Below are 27,025 nucleotides of genomic sequence, written 5' to 3'. Positions count from 1 at the left end.
CCTCCAAGACCGAGTGGCTGTGGCTTCCGGCGTCCCGGTATAGTCAGCTGGTACCATCACTGACAATTGGGGATGAAATCTTGCTCCCCACAGAGAAGGCCCGCAACTTGGGTGTCCTCCTGGATTCACGGCTATCTTTAGAAGATCATTTGACAGCCGTGGCCAGGGGTGCCTTTTATCAGGTTTGCCTGATCCGCCAGTTGCATCCCTTTCTGGATCGGGACGCCTTGCGCATGGTCACTCATGCCCTAGTTACCTCCCATATGGACTACTGTAATGCTCTCTACATGGGGCTCCGCTTGAAAAGCACCCGGAGGCTCCAACTGGTCCAGAATGTAGCCGCGCGGGTGATTATGGGCGCAGCTCGTTGCGCCCATGTAACACCTCTCCTACGCGAGCTGCACTGGCTCCCGGTGGTCTTCCGGGTGTGATTCAAGGTGTTAGTTATCACCTTTAAAGCGCTCCATGGCTTAGGACCTGGGTACCTACAAGACCGTCTTTTGCCACCAATAGCCTCCCACCAACCAGTTCGTTCTTACAGGGAGGGACTACTCAGGGTACCGTCAGTCAAATTATGCTGATTGGCGACTCCCAGGGGGAGGGCCTTCTCTGTGAGGGCTCCAACCCTTTGGAATGAACTGCCCCCTGAGATACAAAATATCCCTGATCTCCGTGCTTTCCGCCGTGCCCTCAAAACCCTGATGTTCCAACAAGCGGGGCTAAACATATGAACATGTGAATGTTTTTAAAATGTTATCTAATTTTAGGTTCTATTTAATTGGGCCAAACTATGTTATAATAATAATTTTAATTAGCAATTTTATGATGTTTGTGTATCTATATTTTTCTTGACCGTACACCACCTTGAGTCCCATGGGAGAAAGGCAGTATAGAAATATAATAAATAAATAAATAAAATAAATAGAAAGAAGAAAAAGACCAAAACAACTGATTTTACATTTTGACAATAAGATTTAATATAAATAGGGAAAAAAAATAACAATACAAATATTGCTAGAAAGAGAAAACAATATCTAATTTTAAGGAAAAATTAATTTGTGTGCCCTCGTGTTTTGAAGAATGTTTCATGTTTTTGTTGTAGTCCAAGGACTAGAATTTATTTAATGTCACACAGAAGAGCTACTCCTCTTAGTATCCAATGATCAGGAGATACAGTTGTTCTTAGATAGATTGCAGTGATATAGGTCAAATCTGTTCTTCTTGGCTTCTTATAAATGGGACAAACATAGAGTTTAGGATCTCTTGGGCCTGTTGTGTTAATTGCAAATATATGTACAACAGGAAGTAAAGTGAAAAGAATCTTTGCTGTAGATTCAGTAAGCTTATTATTACGTCTATCCCATCCAGCTCCATCCAAATATAATCCATAGATATAAACCCCTTCCTATATAAAAAGAATGTATAATTATTATGGTTAGAAAATTATCAGCTTTTAATATTATAACATAACTTGACTGATTTAACTTGTACGGTATAAACTATAGTATAATTAACAAAATGAAAAAATGAAAAAAAAAATACTAGCAAAATTTGAGAAAGTAAAATAATCTATAATGTTTCTGAATGATAATGAACAATGTAAACTTATTTGTGTTTACTGAAAAGAATTGACCGTGAGATTAAAAGGAGTTTTCTGTTTTATGCTCTATGTACCTTTCTATCTGGGCATGGTCACAACCTGTATTCCTAAGAATGCAATAAGAAAAATTCCTTGTAGAATCCTACATTTTCTGAACACCCCCACCCCCCTCAGATGACAGAAGCAAATCAATCTAGAGAGGTTTTTGTTACAGTGATGTCATCCTCCTCTATCTCTCTCCTCCATCTTTGCTACTTTGGTAATGGAAGGTAGGAAAGGAGCATGTCAGGGCTACATAAGTGAAAAACACATGTGCTTTCTTTTATTGATCATTTCATTGTTGAAAAATCTAAAGTGAATAGAAACCAAACATTTATTTTCAAAAAAATCATGTTAGAATTTTCAGAAAACAGAATTAGGTGGCACAGTGGTTAGGGTGCAGTACTGCAGCTACTTCAGCTGACTGCTAGTTCAGCAGATCAGTGGATCAAATCTCACCGGCTCAAGTCTTCCATCCTTCCATCCTTCCGACGTGGGTAAAATGAGGACCCAGATTGTTGGGGGCAATATGCTATTTAGTATACTGTCTTTGGTGTAAGCCGCCCAGAGTCCTCAGAGAGCAGGCGGCATAGAAATATGAATAATAAAAATAAAAAATAAAATTAGTTTGGAAATTAAAAAAAGGATGTATCCATGGTATACTTACAGGAGGGGCTGCAGTGATCTCTTCTTTGACCTGTTTCAGCACTTCATTATGGATGGTCACTGTATCTAAAGCCCAGCCTTTGTGCGCTCTTGTAACCTCTTGTCTCATAGCTGTTAGAAAGCCTATAAAACAGGCCAAAGAATAAGACAAGTTTAGAACAACCTTTTTCTTGTATACATTTTTATACTGAAGTGTTTTATGGCTAAAACGTTCACATAAAAAAGAACCACTAAAATACTCAGTAAAATTACCTAATACAAAATATGGGTAAATAAATAAATAAAAAAAGAAAATACAATTATAAATATATAGGCTGCTGGTCTGGTCTGAATATAGACTAAGCCCTGGATTGTATTTTACATTTGGAGAAACATAATGCTTTTAAACTGAGAGCTGAACTTGGACAAAGAAAGAAATACAGCAATAAACTTTTAGAAGAACTACACAGTGCATCAATTCATCACAAGAGTCATCGAACTATTGATGATACCGAATAGCTTCAGCTAGGTTATATTTATCTTTCCCTTGCTTTTCCCCCCAAAAATCTGTAAAATTCTTTTGTGAATTAAACAAAGGTACCAATAAGAGATAAATAATCCTCTAATCATAACCAGGATAAGAATTTCAAAGGCAATCCTTAAAAGAACATTGAATTTTTTAATCACTTTATGAAATGCAGAATTTTGTTCATTTGATACAATAAATTGTCATTTAGTTATTTCAAATTGTAATAAAATTTTATATAAAAATTGAAAAATCCTTGATATCTGTGCCTGCATAATGACTTTCACCTATATGAAACAAACTGTTACATGTTAACAGTTTTAGAAAGAACTAATTTAATATGTATGGCTTAAATGATGCTATATTCACTGGTTTGCTTAAATAATCAGCTAAAGAGAAATATGACTTTCACAAGAATCTAACAGAAATCCTAAACAGTAATATAGTAATATCACCATGCAATTGAAAAAAGTTTTTTTTATATATATTGGATTTCTGCCTCTGCTTCTATATGAATGTGATAGAATAAATCAAATGAAATGGAAAAGTTATGTTTTTAATAGACTAATATGGCTTCACTCTTATAACAGAACATATTGTTGATTTTATTTATAATGAATGATATTTACCCTGAGGATTAAAAAATCCAGTCATCCAAAATACATGTGGTCTTCCTTCAAAGATCCAAACACGGAACTGGGAATTTCTTTCTAAAAGTTCAGTAAACCAGAAACCCAGGGTAGAAGAATCCCATGATACACGCTTCCAGAGCTGAGGAATCCGAGCATCGTACATGTTATCAAGAGCATCTCTTAGGTTCTGGAGAAGTGAAAGTTAAAACATGTCATGGCATATTTGAATAGAAAATGTTCTTATCTCAGAATGAATGATTATACATAATACTGTACTTGGTTACCTCACTCATAATAATAGTTCCTTCTATGGCTAGTTTAAGGTCAAGGAGGCTGTTTCGGACTATTTTGATAACTTTTTGCATTCGGTCAATCTCTTGGCGAAGAAAAATGTTCATCGAATTAAGATGGCCCATTTTAATTAAACGAGCTTTTACCTAAATAAAAATAATTAAAAGAAAACAAGTCAATCAATAAAACATTTAGGATAGCTTTATGCTAAATAAAGAATATTTAGGCAACACTATTCCTATTTACAGTACGATAGGATCTGCCTGTATGTTCATGTGCATCAACACTGTAAACAAGCAATTTCCTTCTCTTCCCAGCCAAGTATACTATATGGTTCCCATTTGGTGCTGGAGGTAGAATTTCCCAAATAAGAGTAAAAGCCCATTGATAATAATCTTGATACCCTGATAATGAACATATTTTGCTCTTTCATGGTACACCAGTTCAAAGTGCAACCTCACCCTTACAATAGGCTGGCTTAAATGAACTTTACATGTTTGTTTGGTGGGCTATTGTGAAAATATGTACAGGAAATCATTTGAATATGTGAGAATAAAGACAGTAGATTATAAAAAGTAAATCTAAAAATTCAATCCAGAAATTGATCATGCTTTACTGATAGAGGAGAAAATTTGTAGCTAAAGGTTGAAATGAAGTGCTCTGATGATATTACTAGTTTGGGTAATGAAACATCTGCAAAAAAACCCAACCTGGTTCAGAGAGTACCAAGGACCTCCAATCATTTAAAAGAAAAAAGAAAAGAAAAGAAAAGAAAGAAGTACTATAATGCTATTGCAAAACCAAATGTATCTTTAGAACTCTAATATTCCTGTATGTGTTCAAATAGTTATAGTGGATCAAGTTCATGAAGAAATTCTATGCAGCCACCATGAATTCTAATAGAGAATATCTGTGAGCAGCTCTCAGTGGAATGTGCCTTAAATCATTAGACATTATGATTATCTAAGCTCAGATACACAATGGAAATGACTATCCAGTTAGTGGAAAGCAATGCAATTATTGTATTCTTACATTTATTTAAGATTTGTAAGCCATTGTTGCAGACAATGCAGATTAACTATTAAATTTTGAGAAATAAGTACAGTAACTAACAACAGTAAATATATATTACATTTAATAAAGCTTTTATGTTTTTTCTTTAAGCAAGTGGAGAAATTACAACTTTAATATTTGTCTTATTCTTTCATATCTCTTCTGGGTGAATTTTTATAGCATCTTTTCTCATTGATGTTGAACTCCTCATTGGAGTTTTAAATAGCAGCACAGATGTGCCAATGTTTGCAGCATCTTGACTATAAATATGAAAATTATTCATTAATATACCAAGTTGTTTGCAGTTACTACAATCTAGGGATGCACATGACCTTTCATGTGAAATATGGAATCAAGGGAAACATTCTCATTGGTAAATGATTAGCTAATAATTTTTCCTTAAGCTAGAATCATTAGATAGATAGATAGATAGATATAGATATAGATATAGATATAGATATAGATAGATAGATATAGATATAGATATAGATATAGATATAGATATAGATATAGATATATATGGATATCTATAGAAATTCATATTTTAACATCATGAAGGGACCCATTTCCTTCTTATGCAGCACCTGAGGATTTCTTCTACCAGCAGGTTTAGAATCCGGGTAATGCAAAATGGTTGCATTTCAGAAAACTATTCTCTACAAAATAAAAATTCTATTCGGGTCTATTGGAAGCAGAGAGTTATAAAGCAGGACAAAGCATTTCATATTTCATCCATCCAGAAGTAGAATTCTTTTCATTCTAATTTTATTTGCTGATATTATCATGTAATGACATCTTTTTTAGTGATGGTGGGAGACAGGAACACCTCAGGAAGACATCCCTTTTTAAAAATTAAAAAGTATTTTCATAAACACATAATAAGAAAAGAAGCAGCTTTGAACAGACACCAATGAATGAGAAACAAAATAAGCAGGGATAGGTTTATCCCTCAATTATTTGCCCTCAAAACTGCTACTTTTGCCTCTAGGAAAGTGGTTTTAGCTCTTTTTAACACAAGAATTATTTGAAGAGATATAAATAACAAGTAGTGGAGAATCACTAGCTATAGATTTTTTAATAAAACAAGCCCCTTGGAATTAAGATACTAAGAGCTTTGAAAATGCATATTTAATCTCAGGCTTTCAACCAAGCAATGCCGATAGCATATTTAAAAACAAGATAATGTTCCAAGGATATGTTGTGGAGATCAGAAATGAGCCTGAATAATTTCTGGGTCAGATTGAGCCTGTTCAAAGTGTTCAAAAACCCACAGACCTGGGACCAGAGTGATAATTTCAGCTCCTGTTTAAAATATTAGTAGATATTTTCTTTTAATCAGGCAAAAAGAAAAGGGTTGGCATTTTTTATTTATACCAGGCTAAGCCAAATCATACTGTACCAAGCTTTTGGATTCACACTGAATAACATTTGCTGGGGTAAGTAATGTCTATCCTATGGAACTCCGCCAGGAGAATAAGTATATGATCCAAGGTGAGTCAATTACAGTGTTCCTTAAATTATTGCAACACATACAGTTCTGCGCCTGGGACTACAAAACAACTCAAGCCATTTTAGCCCCAATTTCATGCTTTATAATTACGGTATTTTAATTTTGTTTGCTGCTCAAAGTCATTTGCTAAGAAGGGTGGACATATAAATTGGATCAATCAATAAATAAATACATAAAAATAATAAATTAGGATGAAGTTCTTTTGTTTCATTTTGTCTAAACACATTTTACATTTTGCCAAGACGTTTGCCAAAATATTGTTCTAATAATTGTTGTATTATTTATATGGTCCTTTGGCAAAATTGAAATAGCTGCTCCATATAGTCCAACAGAGCTATTTGGATCATATCCAGAACCCATCGCCACTTTTGATACTTGACCACAAAGAAAATAATTTAAAGCCAGAGTGAATTTTTTTTTTTTTTTGCTTTTGTAAAAGCAATAGTAAAGTATATTTAACAATACCATAAACTCACACCCTCCCCCAAATGTTAAGTCTATTCCCTCCAGTGATAGCATAACACGACCATGATATTTCTTTGACCCTCAGGGGCAAGTATGGATCTTGACTAGAAAAAGAATTGCCCAATAGCAGAAGTGTGAAATCGACACACAAAGAAGGGGTTGAGAAGAGTATTTCCTTTCAGCACTCTTAAACAATACAAAGAGTTTACCACTATGGATTAGTATTTTCATGCTTACGTGTACTTTAGAACAATTACCTCATGGGGTACATAATCAGGAGGCAGTTTCTCAAGCATATCTTCAGCTAGTCTATACACAATAGCTTCGCGAGTTTCTCCTACTCCACCTCCACTCTCTTTTGGTTGAATATTGGTTATAGTGTTCAAGACATCAGCTGCTGTGTTACTCTGGTATCTGAAAGGAATATTAAATAATATGTAATAAAGTCAGAGCTTGTAAAAACTGTAAATTGTCAAATATGATTGCTATAAATAACCCACAATAAAAAGCCACAGACAATTCAATGGATTCCTGCTATTTCTGGCATTTGGGAAACAAAGACAACAAATTCATTAAACTGAAGATTATTAAACCATGATTGGCCATGACATTTGAATGTAACCAGAACATGGCTTTTGTATATTTCTGAGGCTTTAAAACAGGCAAGGCCAACTAACAACTCATAATATGAAACACAATTTCAATTATTAGTTAAAAAAAACCCAACAGCTTTATTCATGTATAATATTAAGCATTTTGTTGACCTTTCTCAACAGGCTTCTGTCTTGTATCTTTTCTCTTACCATCTCCTCATCCTCTTTCCTGAAAAGGAGGAACCTGGAAACTTTTTGTTAGGCTAAGTTTCAGATTTGAGTTTGTGAGGCTCTGAAGTGCTTGGAGTTTTTGAGAACAATTTGTTATTCTTGACCAGATTGTCTTCAATATCTACAGCTATTAAACATGTGCTCTGTATATAAATTCAGCATTGCTTTGAAAATATTTTAAGTTTTAAAGCACAGGAGATATTACTGCTCCAAATGGGTTTTCAGGGTTTTAAATTCTAATGCAGAAAAAATGAGGTAAAGGAAGGACCCGTGGAGAAAAATCTAAAGCTTTTGTAGATTCCCCAAACAGTTAGATGCTAGTCTCTCAAACTAGGAATGTCATTTAAATTCTTCAATATATTGTTCTTTAACTATGCATGGTGGATGGAATCCTCAACTCATACAGCAAACTATTTTTTTAAAAAGCTGTTGCATCAAGTGTTTCTAGCATTCCAAATGAGGTTGTTGAAAAACTGATGAGGAATTAGCTATAGAGAATGCTTGAAGAATCAGATTATCTTAAAAAAATGCATTATGCAATCCATCCAAAATTGTTCAGCAAGTGGTGGTCTTAAAACTTGATCAAAGAAGGTAACAAATAAATAAAATCTGGTTTCCTTTCAGCCATGATTCCAGACCAATCAAGCAGCTCCGAGAGATGAAGCAACACAAGAGATTCCTACCAACTGCTACACAAAGTTGCTCAATTTTGCTTGGAGTTGGGTTCCAGTTGGGTAGGTCCCTTAGAAGTGATTGAGGCACATCTGTACCCTGTTATCTGGGAGGAGTTTAAAACAATTGATTCTGAAGAAGTGGACTGGGCCCTTGTGGCTGGGAGCAAGCTGCACGGGCTCCCAATTTCCTTCTGGGCAAAATTCAAGTTGCTAGTTATTACCTTGAAAGCCTTACATGGCACAGGACCAAGTTACTTCTGGGATTGCCTTTTCCCAAGGACATCTACCTGTCCTATCACATGCGAAAGAATGGGCAAGTTCCTAAGGCCTTCCCTTAAAGGCTGCCATCTTAAGGAATTTAGGAAGTGTGCCATTTCCCTGGCAGCCTCTTCCCTTTGAATACCATTTCCTCTGAGCTTTCACAGGCCCCCACTCTTTTAACCTAAAAAAACACTTAAGAACTGGCTTTTCTCCCAAATGCTAGAATAGGTTGAGAACTTGTGCACTGCATGGGAAAGTTTAGATTTTGTTCTGGTTTTAATGTTTTTATGATAGATAAATATTGTTTTTCAGTTGTAAACCACCCAGAGTTTTGTTCAATATGGGCAGTTATATAAAAGTTTTAAATAAATAAATAAAATCATGGGACCTTATGATTCCTTATCATTGACTGTCAATTACAATTCAACCTGAACCAAAATGCTTATGTCCTGATTACCACGCCTTTGGATTGTTGCAATTTATATGGGATTATGTTTGAAGACATCTTGGAAACTGCAACTGATACAGAAAGTGGTGGCGATGCTACTAAGTGGAGAAATACACTGTTGTAGAATTCCACCTATTGTTTAATTGCTGCACTATCTGACAATAGGTTACTGTACCAAGTTCAAAGTGTTGGGTATTATCCATAAAACCTTATAGAGTGTAGCAGGCACTGTTTTTGTAAGCATGCTTTGATATCCAGTCTGGTCACCTATTGAGAAACTGCCTCCCTTGAGAGAGCTATGGCTTGGGATGAAATGTCAGGCTTTCATGGTAGTAGTTCCTATACCCTGGGATATGTTGCCTTTGGAATAGCATAGAATATAGAATCATAGGGCTGGAAGGGACTTCAGAGGTTTTCTGGTTCAACCCTCTGCTCAAGACAGGAGCCTTTGGTTTAAAACACACCCTCAGGCCATACTACAGTGATGGTGCAACTATTGTGTCATAGTTTTTTACTTCATGCCTTTTCTCTTCTTTCTGGGAGATGCCAGATATTCATGTTGATTTTAGAAAAGACCAAGGAATTATTAATAAGAGACACTATTTCTGATGCACCCTGGATAATTGAGAAAACCAAATGCCAAAAAGAAGTCAGTATGTGTTTCCTTGATTATAAGAAAACCTTTCATTGTGTTGATCGTATCACGCTGCAGAAAATGCTCAGAAAAAAACGGGAATCCCAGAACATCTCATTGCCCTTATTAAAAACTTATACGCAGATCAGAAAGTCACAGTATGATGGCAAAGTAGTGAGGCAAAGCTCTATGCTCTCTGTATTTACTCAACCTGTATTGTAGAATATATATTAAGAAAAGCTGGAATGTAAGAAGATGAACATGATTTTAAAACTGAGGAAAGAGCCTGATATTCTGATGACTGAAAATGTGAATGATCTACAAATGTTTGTAATGAAAGTCATGGAGCACAGTAAAAAAGTATACATAAACAAAGTGTTTGAACTTTGATAGTAATGCAACTGAGATATTTTAGTTTATTTTTAACAATCCCCAAATATTAAGATTCAACATTCTGCAAATTATATAATCCATTACAGAAATAAATGAATTATAAGGAGACAAATTTCAAAGAGACTGATTATATCCTACAATAAGCTATACAATTTTTGAAGCTAAAAATAAGAAATAACCTGGTAGGGGTAAAAAGATGCTCACATATATTTTATTTCTATTTGAAACTGCTTATCAGATATGGCTGAAATTTTATTTTTAAACTAGAGCCGTGATGGCGAACCTATGGCACGCGTGCCACAGGTGGCACGCGGAGCCATATTAGTGGGCACACCAGCTCAGCTCTGGGCGCATGCACGTGCTGGACAGCTGATTTTCGGGCCTTCTGGGCCCACCAGAAGTAGGGAAACAGGCTGTTTCCTGCCTCTGGAGGGCCTGGTGGGGGGTGGGGAAGGCCCGTTTTTCTTTCTTACCTGATTCCAGATCCTCTCTGTGTATCTGGGAAGGGTGAAAGCAGCCTTTCCCACTCCCTTGGAGGCCCTACGGAGGCTGAAAGGGCCCATTTTCCAACTCTCGGTGGGACAGGAAGTGACGTTTTTTGCTGCTTTCGCCCTTCCCAGATACACAGAGAGGATCTGGAACCAGGTAAGAAAGAAAAACGGGCCTACCAGGCCATCATGTGCCAGGAGCGGGGGTGGGTGGGGTTGCGTGCGCATGCGCGTGGGCACGTGCATGCACGACCCTCCGCCCCGCCCCCCTCTCCTGGCACGCGATGGCAAAAAGGTTAGCCGTCACTGAACTAGAGCTTCCTGAGAAATTCAAAATTATTACTTTTCTTCCAATTTGTTTAATCAATGTTCTGCTTACAGAAGTGTCAACCAGATCACTTAATATAATAAGGTGGGACAAAAGTACTGTTGAATTTTATGCTTGAACATTTGGGAAATGCTTTATGTTTATAGCACAATCACACTGATTAAACTTTTCAATAACTATACAGCACAATCTTGTGCATTTGACTTCAAAAGTTAGTCCCAGTGATTTCAACAGATTCTCAGTCCAGATATATGTGCATCGGCTTGAATCTTTAATCTTTAGGAAGTCAAGGAAAACTTCCTTAAATTTTACATTTATTCAGACTCTGAAATTCCCAGTAAAATGTCCTTTGTTACTAAAATTATCTTTTTAAAAACCTGACTATCAACTTGTTAGATCTACTTACGTTATGTCTGCATTAGGGTGAAGACCAAAGACTTCAGGACTATCCATGGCAGGGAGAGTTGAAATGTAGTCTTGATATTGCTCAAGAGTTTTGCAAACTGGGATTTTATATCCAGTATAAAAACAGAAAGTGTTTTCAAACATCTTCTCACTGAACCAGACCTATACAAATTAATGGCAAAAAGTTAATAGATATGTGATTCAAGTAGAAAAAAAGAAATTGGCTACTCATTAAAGCCAAACTATAGGTGTACATCAAGACTGTTAACTAACTCATTAATGATTTCTTAAACCAAAACCTATGAAAGAGACATATTCTTCAATCTAAATACAAGATCCTAATGTATTGATCTTATCAGAAATGCAGCATCCAAAATTAATAAGATTTAATTTTTCTAGCAATTCCAAGTTTTAGGAAACTTTTAGGCAAGGTAATCTAAAGGATCCACTTTCTTCTTGTTTCCATTGTCCACTCATTTGGCATTGGCCCAAACTTCCTTTAAGGAGAAGGGGTAGTAAAGAAAATTTGTATAGAGAGCAGGTGAACCAGCAGCAGCAGCAAAAGGAGAGTGAAAGAACAGGGCCTGTAGGAAACCAAGGTTAGCATAGGCCCCTGTGACAGTAGGAGTTCTGTTAAATGTCCAGCAAAACATTTGTCTCCAGAAGATGTATTTCTTACAGTGACTGCCTTAATGTATTGAAAGTATATTTCAAAAAACATTCTTTAGTTTATTTGATTAAAAACTGTTTCATCTTATTTTCTTACCCTTGCAAAGCAGTTAAGAAGGCGCTTATCATAATCATCAGTGACTCTGCCTCCATATTGTACTTCTCCAATCATGTATCGGACTGTGCTCCAAGATATCCCCTAGGTAAAATGTGGGAAATGGAAAATAACAAATATGTATCAAAAATTTAGTTTTTAGTCATAGTCTGTAGTTGCAAACCTCTCCCTCGCATCAGTTTGCACTTTGTTTATACGCAGGGATCTTGGAGTTTATCAAGGAGTGAGATTTGGATTTTCACTAAATGTTCTTTTCCTCTTGATATACATCACCCAAATTTTCATCAATCCAGATAGCTGGAAAATGGTTAACAAAAAATCATTTGCCAATTTGCCTTGTAATCCAGTTATATATTACAGTGTTAACTGCATGCATTTTAAATGTACTGTTGGAAATGCTGAATAGCTGTCTAAAATATAAATGGTGTTTCCTTGTTGTTTAAGCAATTGTTTAATGTATGATCCATCTTGTAATAGGTGCAGATATGCATACAAAAGACAGTGGCATACTGCATCATATATTGCTGCTTTAGCTTTAGTTTTCACTATTTGGCAAGGCATATTCTTCTTTCGTTATACAATCCAGGAAAACTAAAAGCACGTATGGGCTTTATGAAGCCAAAATGTTGTCTGTATAGTGCTGCCAGCAAAAGTAAACAAATGGGCATTGTTTTCACACTGAGCCCTTAAGTTAACTCTAGTTGTGCAGGTAAGTGCATTTGAATCCTAATAACAACAATATTGTGCAGATTACAGTACCATTGGGAGGCTAAAACCACTCTGTACAAGATTACCAGCTCGTTGCAATCTCTTGGCTCTTAGCAGGGCAGTGTGGGAGGATAGAATGCCTCTTACACACTCTATATTAATATACTCTTTTGAGAAAAGACTCGGCTTCAGAAGAAAGATATGTGTGCATTTAAATTTATATGACTATACACAGCCAAGGAATGTTTCATTTTCTTACGCAATGTGATGAGAAATAATCTCTTTCCTTCATCTGTGTTTCTGCATTCCTTTAATGCCCTCCCACCCTATCGCCCAAAATGTGCATTTTGATTCTGACGGGCATAAACGTATTTCTCTAATTTAGCTGTGCAGTGTGGAAGTACTGCCCTTTGGCTGGGCAATAGCCCTGCAATTCAAAGCATATTTCTCCTCATAATTAAACACTATATACACTATATTTTAAAAAGCGTGTATGGGTAGTTCAAATTCATTTTGTAAAAATGGAGAAAAATTCTGAAAATAAACGCACAAGCAATTTTCGCATGTAAGAATTTTGCCCACACTGAAGGATTATGGTTCTGGTTATGAAATGTTTCAATTAAGATATTTTTACAATACAAGATAGCAGAAGAACAGTACTGATAGAAATCCAAGAGTGGCTTTTGACTTGCATTAGCTAAGCCAGTTCTGGTGAGAACAAGATCACTCTGCCAACTCTTAATTAAACTCGATCCCACACACTCCTCCCTGATCCCAGCTCCTGATACCTCCAGGAGATTTTTTTTTCTTCTGCAAAAGCTTTTCGACAATTCTTGTCACATAAAGCAGTTGTTTGAAACACAGGGGGTTGAGGAGTGAAGGGATAAACTTTTCATCTATATCGTTTTCATCTATATCAGTAACAAAGCTGCATCTCCAGTGAGCCTTAGAAACCTGTGAAATGTTTATCCCATTTGAGATACCTAACTATTTGGCAGCATTTCTAAGTACAAATTTACAGATACTTACTTTCTTAATGTCACATTCATCCAAATGATTCTGTATAAATTGAACACTGGCTGTGAAGTCTGCAGAATTGAATTCATAAGGAATATTCCAGCCCAAAGGACCAAATTTTCGCCTTTCCTTATTATAGAAAATATATAACAAGTAATAATTTATTGAGATTTATGAATGTATACGTATATTACTTTTTCATTAATAATAATAATAATAATAATAATAATAATAATTTGTGTAGCAACTTCCAATATCCATATCAGAGCAATATCATTATTAATCTTTCTCAGTATATAGCTTTTATACAGATTTTGATTTTTTTTCATGAGCAACACAATCTCTTTTTTTAAATGCAAATTCCATTACTGACATTCACATTAATATAGCAAACTATTTAATATAAAGATGGACATTTTCTTTCTGTGAATAGTTTATGAAGCATAATTAATACATGTATTGGTATATACAACTGGAAATAATCCAAAATTCAGTGTACTGTGACAAGTAAACATGGTATATTTTCCCAAATTCTATTTATACAATAAGACAAAGGGTTTTAGTCTTTTTAATTTATATTTCTTCTTCAAAAGATACAAGAAATAATAGTATTAATATTACATTATTATTTAAGTGTTATTTGTGGTTAAAATATAAATAAGGAACAGGGAAATAACTGCTGTGGTCCGCCAGTAGCCTGTGGAGCTGGCAGCGGAGTCGGACAGTGAGGAGGCTGGGGAGGAACATGGGCCAGTCCTGGAGTCTGGGGAAGGCTCGGACAAGGGCTCTGCGTCAGAGGTAGAGATGGGGCCAGGGCCATCTGGGAGTTATGCACGGACTCCAGAGCCTCCAGAGTCGGACATCAGAGAGGCAGAGGAACAGGAAGAGCCTGTTCCTAGTGCGTGCATGTGCAGAGCTGCCAGAAGGCAAGAACAATTAAAACAAAAAGGACGACTCGGGAGTATGGCCTGGAGATGATTGGCCCCTCCCATAAGGCTTAAAAGAGAAGCAAAGGTATGTGGGCTCTTTGCAGGAAAGCAATGTTGTTAATTCTGTTCCCAGTCAGCATCTCTGTTTGATTCTGGACTCCGTGTGGCTTTGCCAAGTAGGTCTTTAGCAGAATGTCAAGGGAGATAAAGGTTGGTGATTATCCCGAAGAACTTCTCCCGAAGGACTTTTTGCAACTAATTGGGACTCAGTTGTGAATGAATGTAATTCACAGCTGTTGCAATAAAAGAGGTTTTTTTGGGACTATTTGTGTGTTTTAATGACTCAGGAAGCTGAGGTCACAACAATAACAAGGCTATCAGTACAGCTAGAAGAAATAAAATATTTAAGCTGTCACCAGGCTTTTGAATACAAATAGAAGAACATTTGGAATTGAGGGATGAATTTACAATATATGGCCTTCATTTGGCATGAGACATACAAAGTTTGTAGGCCTCAATATGATACCAGAATGATTTATTGTGGTTCCTAAAAGAAAGATTATTTTAGGCACAAAATGTGCTATTTGTCTGTAATACCTGAACAGTGGAGTGCAAGAAGGCCACTGTGTACAGGAGAGGTTTCCACATAGGCATATTGCTGACATCAAGCAGGTCTTGATTTATCCCAGAAAACGTTCTCTTCAAACCAGCTCGTACACCTTGTGGAGGTTCATTGGTGAATTTTATTGAAGTCTGGCATAACATCAAAAAAGGAGTTTATTATTTCTGATTCCAAAGGAGGCATGCCACACCGTTTTGAAAAGTAAAGGTCAGGGCACATCATTTAGAAAATGATGCTGTTTCATCAAGTCCACAAATACAACAAAATGTACTAGTTAGAATGTTTACCATAGCAACTGCAAGGGCACAGAAAGAGCAAATGAGGATATGTTAATGATAGGCATCACACAGATGCTGTGACTTACACACCTGCCTCAGATATTGGGGCATAGTATGTAATGGTGGCATTTGCATGGTGGCATCATTGTGTGCATCTCAAGTAATATTTGCTGTTTTTGCAGTTTACTGCAAATGCTACTGTGACTGTGCTTATTAAGCATTTGAATGAAGGAAATGTGATCAAAAATAAAAGCACACATACTTCATATATGTTTCTGCATTGTCTTACAAGGCTATAGCACTTAAATACCATTAAGGTAATCCACCTCATCTCAGCATGTCAATTTAAAACCTAAAAATAGGCAATCACAAAACATTTAGAAACTTTCATTTTTTCTCTCTTATTTCTTTCTATTAGCGGGGATTTCCTTTTCCAATGTCTACATTTTTCCACTGTTCAACTATTTTCTCCCAATCCATATAATTGTAGAGAGTAAGGAAGATAATCTTGACAGAAATAAGCAGGGATCATTATGTAAGCAAAAGAGGCTGAAATATTTTTAAGTTGAGAACAATGCAATAATGTAACATTTGGAAGTGGCTAAGATAGACACTTCCCTAATTTAAGGGAAGGACAATCAGGGATTGCTTCGTGAGATTCTTTTACTATATCCATTCTCAATAAAAGTAATTGCAGCCTTCATGTGAACTTGATTTTCTGCTCTGGTCTACCTAGTGTTGATGAGTGTCAGTCTTGGTATTGGTTTTTAATTACAACAATGACTTCTAGGATATGAGGAGCAATAATAAAGTCTCAGTATATTCAGTGTGTTTTTCCCCTCATTTATTATTATTATTATTATTATTATTATTATTATTATTATTATTATTATTATTATTTAAACTTGTATGCCACCCTATCTCCGAAGGACTCAGGGCGGCTCACAACAATAAAAACAAGCAAAATCAATGTTAAAAATACCCAATAAGATTATAAAAAGACCATTAAAATCCCCTTTAAAACCCCTTCAGTCTAAACCAGCCAGGCGAAATAACCATGTTTTAAGGTCATGGCGGAAAGAGCGAAGGTTAGGGGCCACCTGGAGCTCCAGGGGGAGCTGACTCCACAGGGTAGGTGTGCCCACAGAGAAGACCCACTCCCTAGGGGTCGCCAGCCGACATTGTCTGGCCGACGGCACCCCAAGGAGACCCTTCCTGTGAGAATGCACCGGGCGATGGGGAGTTGTCTCTGGCCGCAGATGGTCTGCCAAATACCCCCATTAAACTTTGATCTTGCAATTAGAAAGTCAGGTTTAACTCCTGCCACTTTTATTTTGAAATGAGTATATAGACCTGACTCATAGACTGAGAGGAAACACTTGATCATGGAGTCTCCCTTCACCACAAATTTTGTTAGAGAGTTGGATGACAGTCCTCCCCCCAGTATTAATAAGAACATAGGTGGCCACAGAAACAATGAGGAATCGGTAATCATTGTCCCCTCTCCCCTTTCCATGAGTAGCAGTTTCTGCTAGACACCCAGCTTTGATTCAGATCGGAATACTTTAATCCATGTTGCCTATGTTCACTTTCATCTCTTTAATTGTCTAATACCTCATATCATGAATACACAAACTACTCTGTTGCTAGTTCAAAATAGCAGTGATCTGCAATGAGTGAGTAGCCCAAGAGCACCAGACACTTCAGAGCTAGAGTGTAAATTGCTTTTGAATGTATCACACATCCGCTTGGCAGATAACAGCTCCCATAAAAGAGTAGAAAACAATTTGCTTTTTGAACCAGTCTAAATGCAAACTAGCTCAAATACTTAAATGTTTAGCTTTTTCAGTTCCAAAGAAGGTATTTTTAGTTGATTTTTTAATCAATAAACACTCCCACTTTCCTTAGATTTTGCTAACCTGCAGCAAAGTGATTGGAAATTTATCATGTGGTTCGGTGGTTATCCAAACTCGGAAGGTGTCATCGGGAATATCAGCAGTCAACATTGTCTCCAAAAGTTCTTCCATAAATTCTAGACCTAGATGACAATTCTGAAGTAACACCCAGCCACCCTGTTCCCAAAACAGTTGATTAAACCATTTGTCTGAGCATATTGCTATTGATTAATAACACTATATGAAGATTTTTCTAATGGAAATTTATCTTTCATATACCATACTTTGTCCTCCAATATGTGTTTGTTAATACTATCAAAAAAAAATATGGATTTACATACAGATGAAAGGAGTAGATCCAATTGTAAATAAAGTAGCACTGCCATCTTGTGGTAGTTATAAAAATTACAATAGAACAGCTATTGTCAATTGGGGGAAATGGTAATTTTGGGGGGTAATTACCAATGTAATCAATTTTATTTTCTGAGATCTGGGCATAATTATTGAGCTATTTAGTTGAATGAGAGTTATTCTCAAATCATTAAGTAAAGGACTGTAGCTTTTTTCAAATACAAAACATTTTGGTTGGAAAAAAATTAAAACCCAACTAAAAAGAACATTGCACGTTACCTGTACCATTGACATCTGAATTAGTTTGCGTGCATGGACTTCTTGTCCCTGACCCATGGATATAGCTCTGTTTTCTACAAAAAATAACACAATAAAATGCTAATAAATGAAAATATTCCTGCTTTTGCAATTGCAAACCAATTTTGAAAAGAATGAGTTATTTTTATTAATTCATTTTTTCAGTTATGGATTTGATGTACTCGCTACCGAAGAACACCTGATATCTTTTATTTATCTCAGTTGTAGAGTTATTATTGTGTTCCATATTAATACTGAATATTTATTTTATCTTTGCTTGTGCTAGTCCCACATTACATGATAGCTTTCTGTTGCATTGTTTATTTAATGAAAAGTATAAAAAAGAATGGAAAATGAAATAAAGTATAATATAGAGCAGTGGTCCCCAACCCCCGGTCTGTGGACCAGTGCCGGGCCGTGGAGTACCTGGCACCGGGCCGCGCAGCGGCCGGGGGACATGAACGCTGCAGCGCAAAGGCTCCTGGGCCGTGCGCAATGGGCCGTGCGCAAAAGCTCCTGGGCCGTGCCCCCACCCCTGCGCGCGCTCAGCGGGCCGCGGCGATAAAAAGGTTGGGGACCACTGATATAGAGCCTGCAGGTATTGAGGTAGCTGCCCACAGAGACTTGCGTGCTTGAAGGCACAGTATTAAGGAACTGGGCTTTTATTTAGTGGAAGAAAATACTTCAAAAGGTAGGATTCCCAAGAGATTCGCTAAAAAGTTACTGCAAAGGCAGATTTAGTGTAGCAATTTTCTAACATCCTTGCTATATAATGTAACATAAATTTATACCCAGTTTAAGTTTTCTAGCCAATGCATCAATTTGGTTCGTTGGGTCAGATCCCATAGACAAGAAGCAAATGAGAGGTGTCCTTTTATCACTTTCTTCCCATGTTTTCTCTAAATTTAAGATGACAGGTTCTGTATATTTCTCACTCAAGGAATCTCCAATATACTTTCTGGCTTGAGAAAGTGTGCGATCTGGGCACCAAGACCTACAAAAAAGATGTTCCTAAAATCAGTGTTATATCATTATTATTTTAATTCATAAATTATCCTATTCATAATGTTATATTCATAATTATTGTAATGCTTTAAACGTAACATTTTAGAAAATGTGTATCTTCCAGTGCCAATATGCAGTACTTCCTGAAAAGAACTAAGGACATATTAAAAAAGTAATGCCAAAATTACTTGTGATTTTTACCTGATAAGCAATAATTTGCGACAGGTATCTAGTGAATCACTATATCCATCAGGAATAGTTTCTTCCTCTGGAGCATCTTTATCAAACCAATTTTTCCATCCTTTCTCATTACGGGATATCTAATGAAGGACAAGAGGATAACATTTGAGCTTATTTTTCCTTTAAAGAATGGACAAGAAGTCTCCATGGAAGTTCTTTGGATTCGGGAAAGGTCACTTCACATCACATTTCAAAATATGATAGCATTTATTATGATTTCTGCATCCACCTACCTTAATGCATGGAGGAAAAAAATATGTGCAATTAAAACGCAGAACATAATGCCCTGGCATGAATGGCCATGTCACAAGTGCTCATAAAAGACAATAGGATTCTTTGCTAATGCTAAAAGAAGTAAAAATAACTAAGGCTATAAACATACCTGATTCATAATTTCTGAAAACTGGGGTAGTTTGCTCAGTTCTACCAGATTGAGCCATGTCATATCTAGAATCCATCGGAATGGTTTGGGAGGACAAGCTTTTAGATCCAATGCAGCACCGCCTGGATGAAAAGTATTAATAGTTATTGAAAATGACCCTTATGATTAACAAAGAACTATATCAAGCCTTAATACTTCATATTATTGTGAAATACATGCATGTTCTGCTTGTTACGGATCTGAACAATAACAAAAAAACGGCAATTTTTATCCCAAGTATCACATTGTTCCATGCATAGTTGTTTTTCTAGATTATCTCTATTTGAGACAGAGAATAATGTTGCAATCCAAAGAACATTCACCAGAGCTAGCCCACTGTGCCTGAAAGGATGGGACTTCTGAATAAAAATGTTTAGGGCTGCAGAGAGCAATTAAATTCTAAGCAAGCGTCTTAGCTATTTGAACTCATATTGAACTCAGCAGGACTGAGAGCTAAACAAAGAGGTTCATGATCAAGTTGCATAGAACTTTGTTCTCCAATTCACATTTGTCCTGGCATGGGATGTGTATAATTGTCCTATGTCAATTAGAAAGTGAAAGTAAGATGATTATTTTTATATTGTTTGTTTGTATCCTGACTTTATTATTTTTATAAATAACTCAAGGCAGGAAACATAGCTAACGCACTTTCCTCCTCCTATTTTCCCCACAAAAGCAATTGTGTGAGGTGGGTTAGGCTGAGAGAGAGTGATTGGACCAAAGTCATCTAGCTGGCTTTCATGACTTAAGGTGGGACTTGAGCAGTGGTGAAATCCGGCTCGCGCGAACTGGTAGTGCCGGTGGCGGGAGGCTCCGCCCACCCACTGGGACATCATTACATCCCGTTTTTGACACTCTCATGCGCTCCCATTCCAGAACCAGTAGTGAAGGTAAGTGGATATCACCGCTGGACTTGAGCACCGTCTTCTACCTAAAACTTCGTTAACTACTAGACCAAAGTGGTTCTCATAATGTCAGCTTTTCCATTGGGGTACTGAATCCTGGTCTCCCATTTGATGAAGGATGCTTACCACTATTTTGTCAAGGAATGTACTGTGCACATACCAGGAGTGAAATCCAACAGGTTTCTGGAGAACCGGTAGCGGAAATTTTGAGCAGTTCAGAGAACCGGTACTGGAAATTTTGAGTAGTTCGGAGAACCGGCAAATGCTACCTCTGGCTGGCCGCAGAGTGGGGTGGGAATGGAGATTTTGCAATATCCTTCCTCCAGAAGTGGGGAGGGCATAGGGATTTTGCAGTATCCTTCCCTGCCACGCCCACCAAGCCATACCCACCAAGCCACTCCCACAGAACAGATAGTAAAAAAATTTGAATTTCACCACTGGCACATACCCAACAGATTATTTTCTCTGAGAACATGTGATGTTATGCAAACCATAGAAAAATACTAAAAGTAGTAAGGAAAATAAATGAATGAAAGACGAGAGAAAAGAAAAGAACTATAGCTACATCCAGCTACATCCAGCTATATCTATCTATAACTGTAGCTATATCCAGCTAGCTACATCAAACGAGACTGATAGAAGAGAATATGTATAGTTCAGGGTTAAACCGTGGAGTCCTTGGTGGTCTCTGAGCTTGGTGGTTTTCTTGCAGACATTTTGAAAGTGCTGGTGATGTTGCCTAGTTTGGTAATGCAACATCTAAAACAAGACTATTTGATATATGTCATCATAATTTTCCACTTCTGCAAAAAAAAAAACCCTTTGCTTCCACTATATCCAAACCACTCTTGTTCTCTAATTTTTTACCACTCTCTTTCCAAAGAACTCATCAGCTCCAATGAATCACAACTTGCTTGGTCTTTTCCTTCCTCTTGACCTATTTATTCTTCATATATTTTGCAAGTTGATCTCCATTCATTGTTGTTATATTATTAAACTACCTCCATGTATTTTGTTTCAAATTCAATACATACTCACTCAACAGCTGTAGATTCATGATCTTATTTTCTCCTTTTTTATTACACATAGTTCAGAAATATCTCATTCTACTTTGATGTTTCTACTGACATCCCCAATTCACACCTCCATATAATACAGTAGACCAAATCAGGCTCTTATACAATACCTTTCCCCCCCTTCATATTAATTCCTCACAATGGACAGCAATACTACTCATTAGCTTTTATCATCAATTACACATCTTAATATTTCTCCACCTTGAGTAATCAGGATTCAAATACTAGTTTCCTTTTTTCACCATTTAGGTATTAATCTTCATTCCTTTTTACTATCAAGAACAACTACCTTTTTTCTTGATACATCAGTTTTCAGAGCCATTCTTTTTTGGAGTCTAATCATGGCTGCAAAATAAATTCTTGAGTAAACACACATTATTACCTGTACACAAAGTTACACATACTTTCATATCTCCAGCCAACACATCTTTAACGCCACAAGCATTTTGATATATTTATTTATACCGACATGCAGCTAACAAGAATTGCCCATCTTCGTTTTATCCATGCTGAATCATTTGCAAGCATTCCATATTCCCACACATTCTTTATTCTTTTTGATAACTCATCAAATTCAATACTTAAACCTTCAATATATACATGTAAAACAAATTATAATGCATTGATCATGCATTTTCTCTAAACCAACAAAGTTTCTCATGTTTTTCAGTGATTTGATGAGGAGCAAAACCTTGTTCTGTGCGGTCCCTGCCAGGCATAAAGCCACCCTACAGATGTTGCTCATTGTCATCTCTTGTAAGCTGTCAATCAAAATTCTATCAAATACAACTAATAAACTAATCATTCAGCCTTCCTTCTTACCTTTCTTTTTATCTACAGCAGCAATTACAGCACTCTTCAAACTGTGCAAACTTCTCATGCAAGTTAAATAAGGTGCACAGCTATTCCTTAGGCAAACCGTGTCCATATTTAGTATTTCTCTATTTACACTATCTACAACTGCAGTCCACCATTCTCACAGCATTGCACATTAATATTCATAGCAGCCATGCCAATTCCATTCTTTGATATCTCATCATGGTTCCCATAAAAATCTCAAATATTCCTTTCGCCATTCTCTCACTTCTTTATTGGAATTTCATTCCAACTAATTTAATCACTTTAATTTTTAATTCCATTCACTTTGAGGGAGCCTCTTCATTTAAGCTCTGTTCACCCATTTTCAAAACAATTTTTACATTCATCAAGTCACTGCATTTTTTTCTGCCTCCTTTAATCTTGTTCTTTTGAGTAAATACTTTGCAATTCTATTTTTGTTATGCACACATAAAATATCTTTCTCTCATACTTATTTTTTGCAGCAACCATTGTCTTGCACAAATTTATATTTATCAATAATCTTGTCATCATGCTAGTAAGTGTCCTTTTTAATAATTTCCACTAGAATAAATCCAAACTGTTCTATGGCAATCTTGAGGACAATTTTTCCCATTCTGTTCCATGCAGTTTCCATATTGTCTTTTCTTAGCACATTTCCACTGATTCTTTTGGGAGAGTATTTTCCCCCAATATATTTTCATGCTAGGCCTCTATTTTCTCCTTTTTCATTCATTCTCCTTTTGTTCTAGTTTACATTCTTTTTTCCCCCTATGTCCACTTTTTCCTGAAAATCCACTTTTGAAGCTAACAAATAGTGGCCCCTCCCATATTCAAAACTTAACATCATCCTTGTTTCCTTCATCAATTTTCCCAATATTTCATAAGAAAGAAAGAAATTACGTGGTTAATTTACTCATTGTCCATAGCCATGTATGCTTAAACAGTGCATTTGAAAAGAATTTGGCTGGCAAACTCAGGAAACAAGAACCATTTGGGCATCCGGAAAAATCTTTATAACTAGTAGGGAAGAATAACAGAATACTGTTAAGGCTATTCAAGGCTATTCGTTAGTTTAATTTATACCTGGCATAATTAATGGAGGAGTTCTGTTCTTCCCTGGCCACAAGAATCTTTTCTATTACAGCCCTGTTTCCTCCTGTAACAATATGGCTCTTATTTCCATATTCACAGGGTCTTTCTAATGTTCCATGATACAAACTGACTCTTCGAAGGAAATACTCAACAAATGATTATCATTCTCATTCATTCTCAGGTCTCCAAATTGCCAAATCACTTCTTGTGGTTGTGCTCTCATGTCTTCTTCCCATCCAGCATTCATGTCATCTAATTTTTACCTTGTTTCACTTAGATTGATAAACTTGCCCAATCTGTTCCAAAAATCATCCCTACATTCACATGTATCCACAATAACTGAAATAGTATTTCTGGTATTTCTGCTTCAATACTTATTCTGTGAGACAAACGTATAATTTTCTTGTTTCATAGCATTATAACCGATTACTGCATATGAATGAATGAATGAATGAATGAATGAATGAATGAAACAAACTAAGTTCATACTCTTTGTATCTATGGTGACATATTATATAGTTTGCATTTTTCTGTGATGAACACATATTCTTTTATGAATAACTTTTTTGGCTATGACTACTACAAAGCTCTGATGATTCAATCCAATGGCTTTAGGTGTTGCGTGCTCTGTTCAATCTTCATACCAGATTGTGATGAGGATTTAACATGCAAAATATATAAAATAAAATTAATATAGAATTCTAGATGATTACCTTTAATGAGTGCCTGGAATTCCTTTGGTTTGACTTGGCCCCTCTGAAGGTCAATTTTTAATGTCAAAAGCAAGGTAAAAAGAAATTTGTGATTTTCATACAGGCCTCTAACAGAATATGTGAATGTTTCATATGTCAAGTACTCAATAATATTTGTGATCCTTTTCTGTGGAATAGGAGTCTTGTCAGATCTAAGGTGCCAAAACAAAGCAAACGAATTGACTAAATTACAACAAATATTGGAGAGAAAGCAGAAAAAAAATCGCTGTATACAATAACATTGTGTTCTTACCTAGCCATGGACTGATCAAACAGTTTTAAAAACTGGGCTAGGGAAGTCTGATACATCATATTAACCATGCTCATTTCCGTGATCAGAAAGTAAAGAATGCTCCCTCGTGTAGCAGCCGGACGATATTCCTCTTGTGCAGTGTTAATTTTTTTCTCAGTTTCTCCTGCAACTTCTAGTTTTTCAGATACCTCTGTAGCTGTTTGTTTAGTGGTTCTCAAAACACCGATCAGTGATTCATCATCCACCAAAGAACCTAAAGAATAGCACAGTAAATGTTTCAAATAAAGTTTTAGAATATTTTGAATAGATTTTTCACTTCCAGAGGGAAAGTTACCATGAAAAAGACTAATGGACAACAGAAGGACTGACAACCCAGAGTCAAAAGTCTTCAGTAAGATGCCCAGAGTCATGCATTCGACATGGGCAGCTATCAGTGGTGAAACCTAAAAAATTTCACTACCGGTTCTGTGGGCATGGCTTGGTGGGCATGGCTTGGTGGTCATGTGACTGGGTGGGCGTGGCCAACTTGACATCACTCACTGTTAGAGCCAGGAGCTGCACATTCTGAAGCACATTCTGCTCTTCTGAAGCCCCCAATGCTTTGAGTTTCCCTCCACCATCTAGCTTGACTGCCCAAGCGAACCTCGGAGTCTTCTCTTGCCCCGCTCTCCATCCTGGAGGGCCATGCATCCCCACCACCAATCTCTGTACAAACCACCCACCCCATTTCTGCAAAGGCAGAGCAACCCCCCTGCAGGGTGATCCAAAGAGGGGAGGGGGATGCTGCAGAAAAGGCCGCCTTCCACCCGTGCCTCCCGTGCTGGCTCTGCTCTCACCGCCCTCCCTCCCCGCCTGGCTGCAGATGTACACCTGCCCGAAACAACCCTGCCGCCGTTCGCTTTCATTTCACAGTGGGAAAAGGAAGAAAGCGAACGGCAGCAGCACAGCAGTGCTCCGGGAGGGCAGGCATGCTACAGACATCCCAGGGCTGCTGCACATGTGCATGTGCCCCTCCCCTCTTTGGATTGCCCTGCAAGGGGGGGCTCTGCCTTTGCAGCGGTCGCTACCAGTTCAGCGACCCAATCCACATGTCCGCTACCAGTTCACCCGAAGCAGTCCGAAGCGGTAGTATTTCACCCCTGGCAGCTATGTAATTCAAAGTAATAATGAATGAAATGAATAATAAAGTATCTTAAACTCAACACCAAACTGGCTCAATGTATATTCTTTATGGATCATTATAGATTTTAGAGTAATGGATTTTAGAGTCAGGAAAGACAGCGAAGGATAACAACAATTCTTCAGCCCTAATAAAGTTCCATTACTCAATTTGCTTTAATATCTCAGTATAATTATGACCAAATTAATTCATGATAGTTTAGACAGCCATTGCCAGTTAGGTAGGATGCTAGAACAATTAACTGTTCTACCATACCATCCCAGTTGCTGATTTAAGGGCAAATGTATCTATTTAATTCTTATTGTTCTAAGGTTGCTTCTTAACAGCAGGAGAAACTACACCCATTGTTTTATCTGCAGGGAACCAAAATTTCCTTGCCTCAAAATCTTTTTTTTTTTTTTTTCCAAATATGGCAGAAAATTTCTGAGGGACAGTCTAGATTCAAATTAATAATCCAATAAGCTCTAAATAAGAAGTTTATCTTTTATTATGATGCACTGGTAAATATGTCTACATAATTTATGTAATAGTAGGTAAAAATAAATACCATACCTTTAGTTGTAGTTAATTTATAAAGGAGATTATCTTCTAGTTCTTTCATTTTCCTCTTATTATAAGTCACATCTTCCATGAGTTTAATTCTCTCAGCTTCTAGTTCCTATATTAAATATCACAACACAGACTTGTTTACTTCTTCAGTTTTGCATTAAAAAGATGATGAAGATCAGTTTAAATCTGGTTTATTGATTGTCTTCTTAGGAAAATATTTTTGTACATTTCAGGACATACAGGATTTTGGTGATCTTTTTGATCATAGGAACATTAGGTACCAGAAATCAGCAGCTAAATGTGCCATGGTATAAATGGTTTTGATAGATCTCAGAAATTTATTTCTATAGAAATCCATGATTGTTTTCTTTTATATTCCTCCATCCTTATGAAATTGTTACTGCCTACAGCACAATCTATCCAAATTTGCAAGATTCACTTTTTCCACGTTTAACTTTCTAAATCCACTTAAACTTGAAGACCCTCCTCTACATCCTAGTCTGTAAAAGAGAAAACAATTCATTTGGATACTTTATGTTTTACAAATTGTGCACTGTAGAAGTGGAAAATGGGTGTGTAACTCTTCCTGTACAGTTCTTTCCTTAAGCAACTTTT

At 36.7% G+C, this 27,025-nt stretch overlaps 1 protein-coding gene across 1 annotated transcript in view; it reads right to left on the bottom strand.

Annotated features, from left to right (window-relative positions):
- Nucleotides 1–952: 952 nt before the first annotated feature.
- The window catches only part of DNAH8 (dynein axonemal heavy chain 8), a 133,090-nt gene continuing 107,017 nt past the window's right edge, over nucleotides 953–27,025 (bottom strand). Inside the window, exons 77-93 of the mRNA XM_034428025.2 lie at nucleotides 26,414–26,519; nucleotides 24,682–24,934; nucleotides 24,390–24,580; nucleotides 19,725–19,846; nucleotides 19,304–19,422; nucleotides 18,889–19,091; nucleotides 18,080–18,153; nucleotides 17,474–17,626; nucleotides 15,252–15,407; nucleotides 13,738–13,854; nucleotides 11,983–12,084; nucleotides 11,218–11,378; nucleotides 7,019–7,175; nucleotides 3,727–3,879; nucleotides 3,440–3,629; nucleotides 2,307–2,428; nucleotides 953–1,405 (exon numbers count right to left, since the gene is read on the bottom strand). Coding sequence (XP_034283916.2) covers nucleotides 1,118–1,405; nucleotides 2,307–2,428; nucleotides 3,440–3,629; nucleotides 3,727–3,879; nucleotides 7,019–7,175; nucleotides 11,218–11,378; nucleotides 11,983–12,084; nucleotides 13,738–13,854; nucleotides 15,252–15,407; nucleotides 17,474–17,626; nucleotides 18,080–18,153; nucleotides 18,889–19,091; nucleotides 19,304–19,422; nucleotides 19,725–19,846; nucleotides 24,390–24,580; nucleotides 24,682–24,934; nucleotides 26,414–26,519 — 2,667 coding nt within the window. The 3' untranslated portion in view covers nucleotides 953–1,117. The remainder of the gene's footprint in view (nucleotides 1,406–2,306; nucleotides 2,429–3,439; nucleotides 3,630–3,726; nucleotides 3,880–7,018; nucleotides 7,176–11,217; nucleotides 11,379–11,982; nucleotides 12,085–13,737; nucleotides 13,855–15,251; nucleotides 15,408–17,473; nucleotides 17,627–18,079; nucleotides 18,154–18,888; nucleotides 19,092–19,303; nucleotides 19,423–19,724; nucleotides 19,847–24,389; nucleotides 24,581–24,681; nucleotides 24,935–26,413; nucleotides 26,520–27,025) is intronic.

This window comes from Pantherophis guttatus, chromosome 1 (assembly GCF_059756535.1).
Source record: "Pantherophis guttatus breed Tessera chromosome 1, ASM5975653v1, whole genome shotgun sequence".
In the NCBI taxonomy this organism is placed as follows: Eukaryota; Metazoa; Chordata; class Lepidosauria; order Squamata; family Colubridae; genus Pantherophis; species Pantherophis guttatus.
Note: the sequence above shows the minus strand (reverse complement) of the source record. Positions and strands in the feature narration are given on the sequence as shown.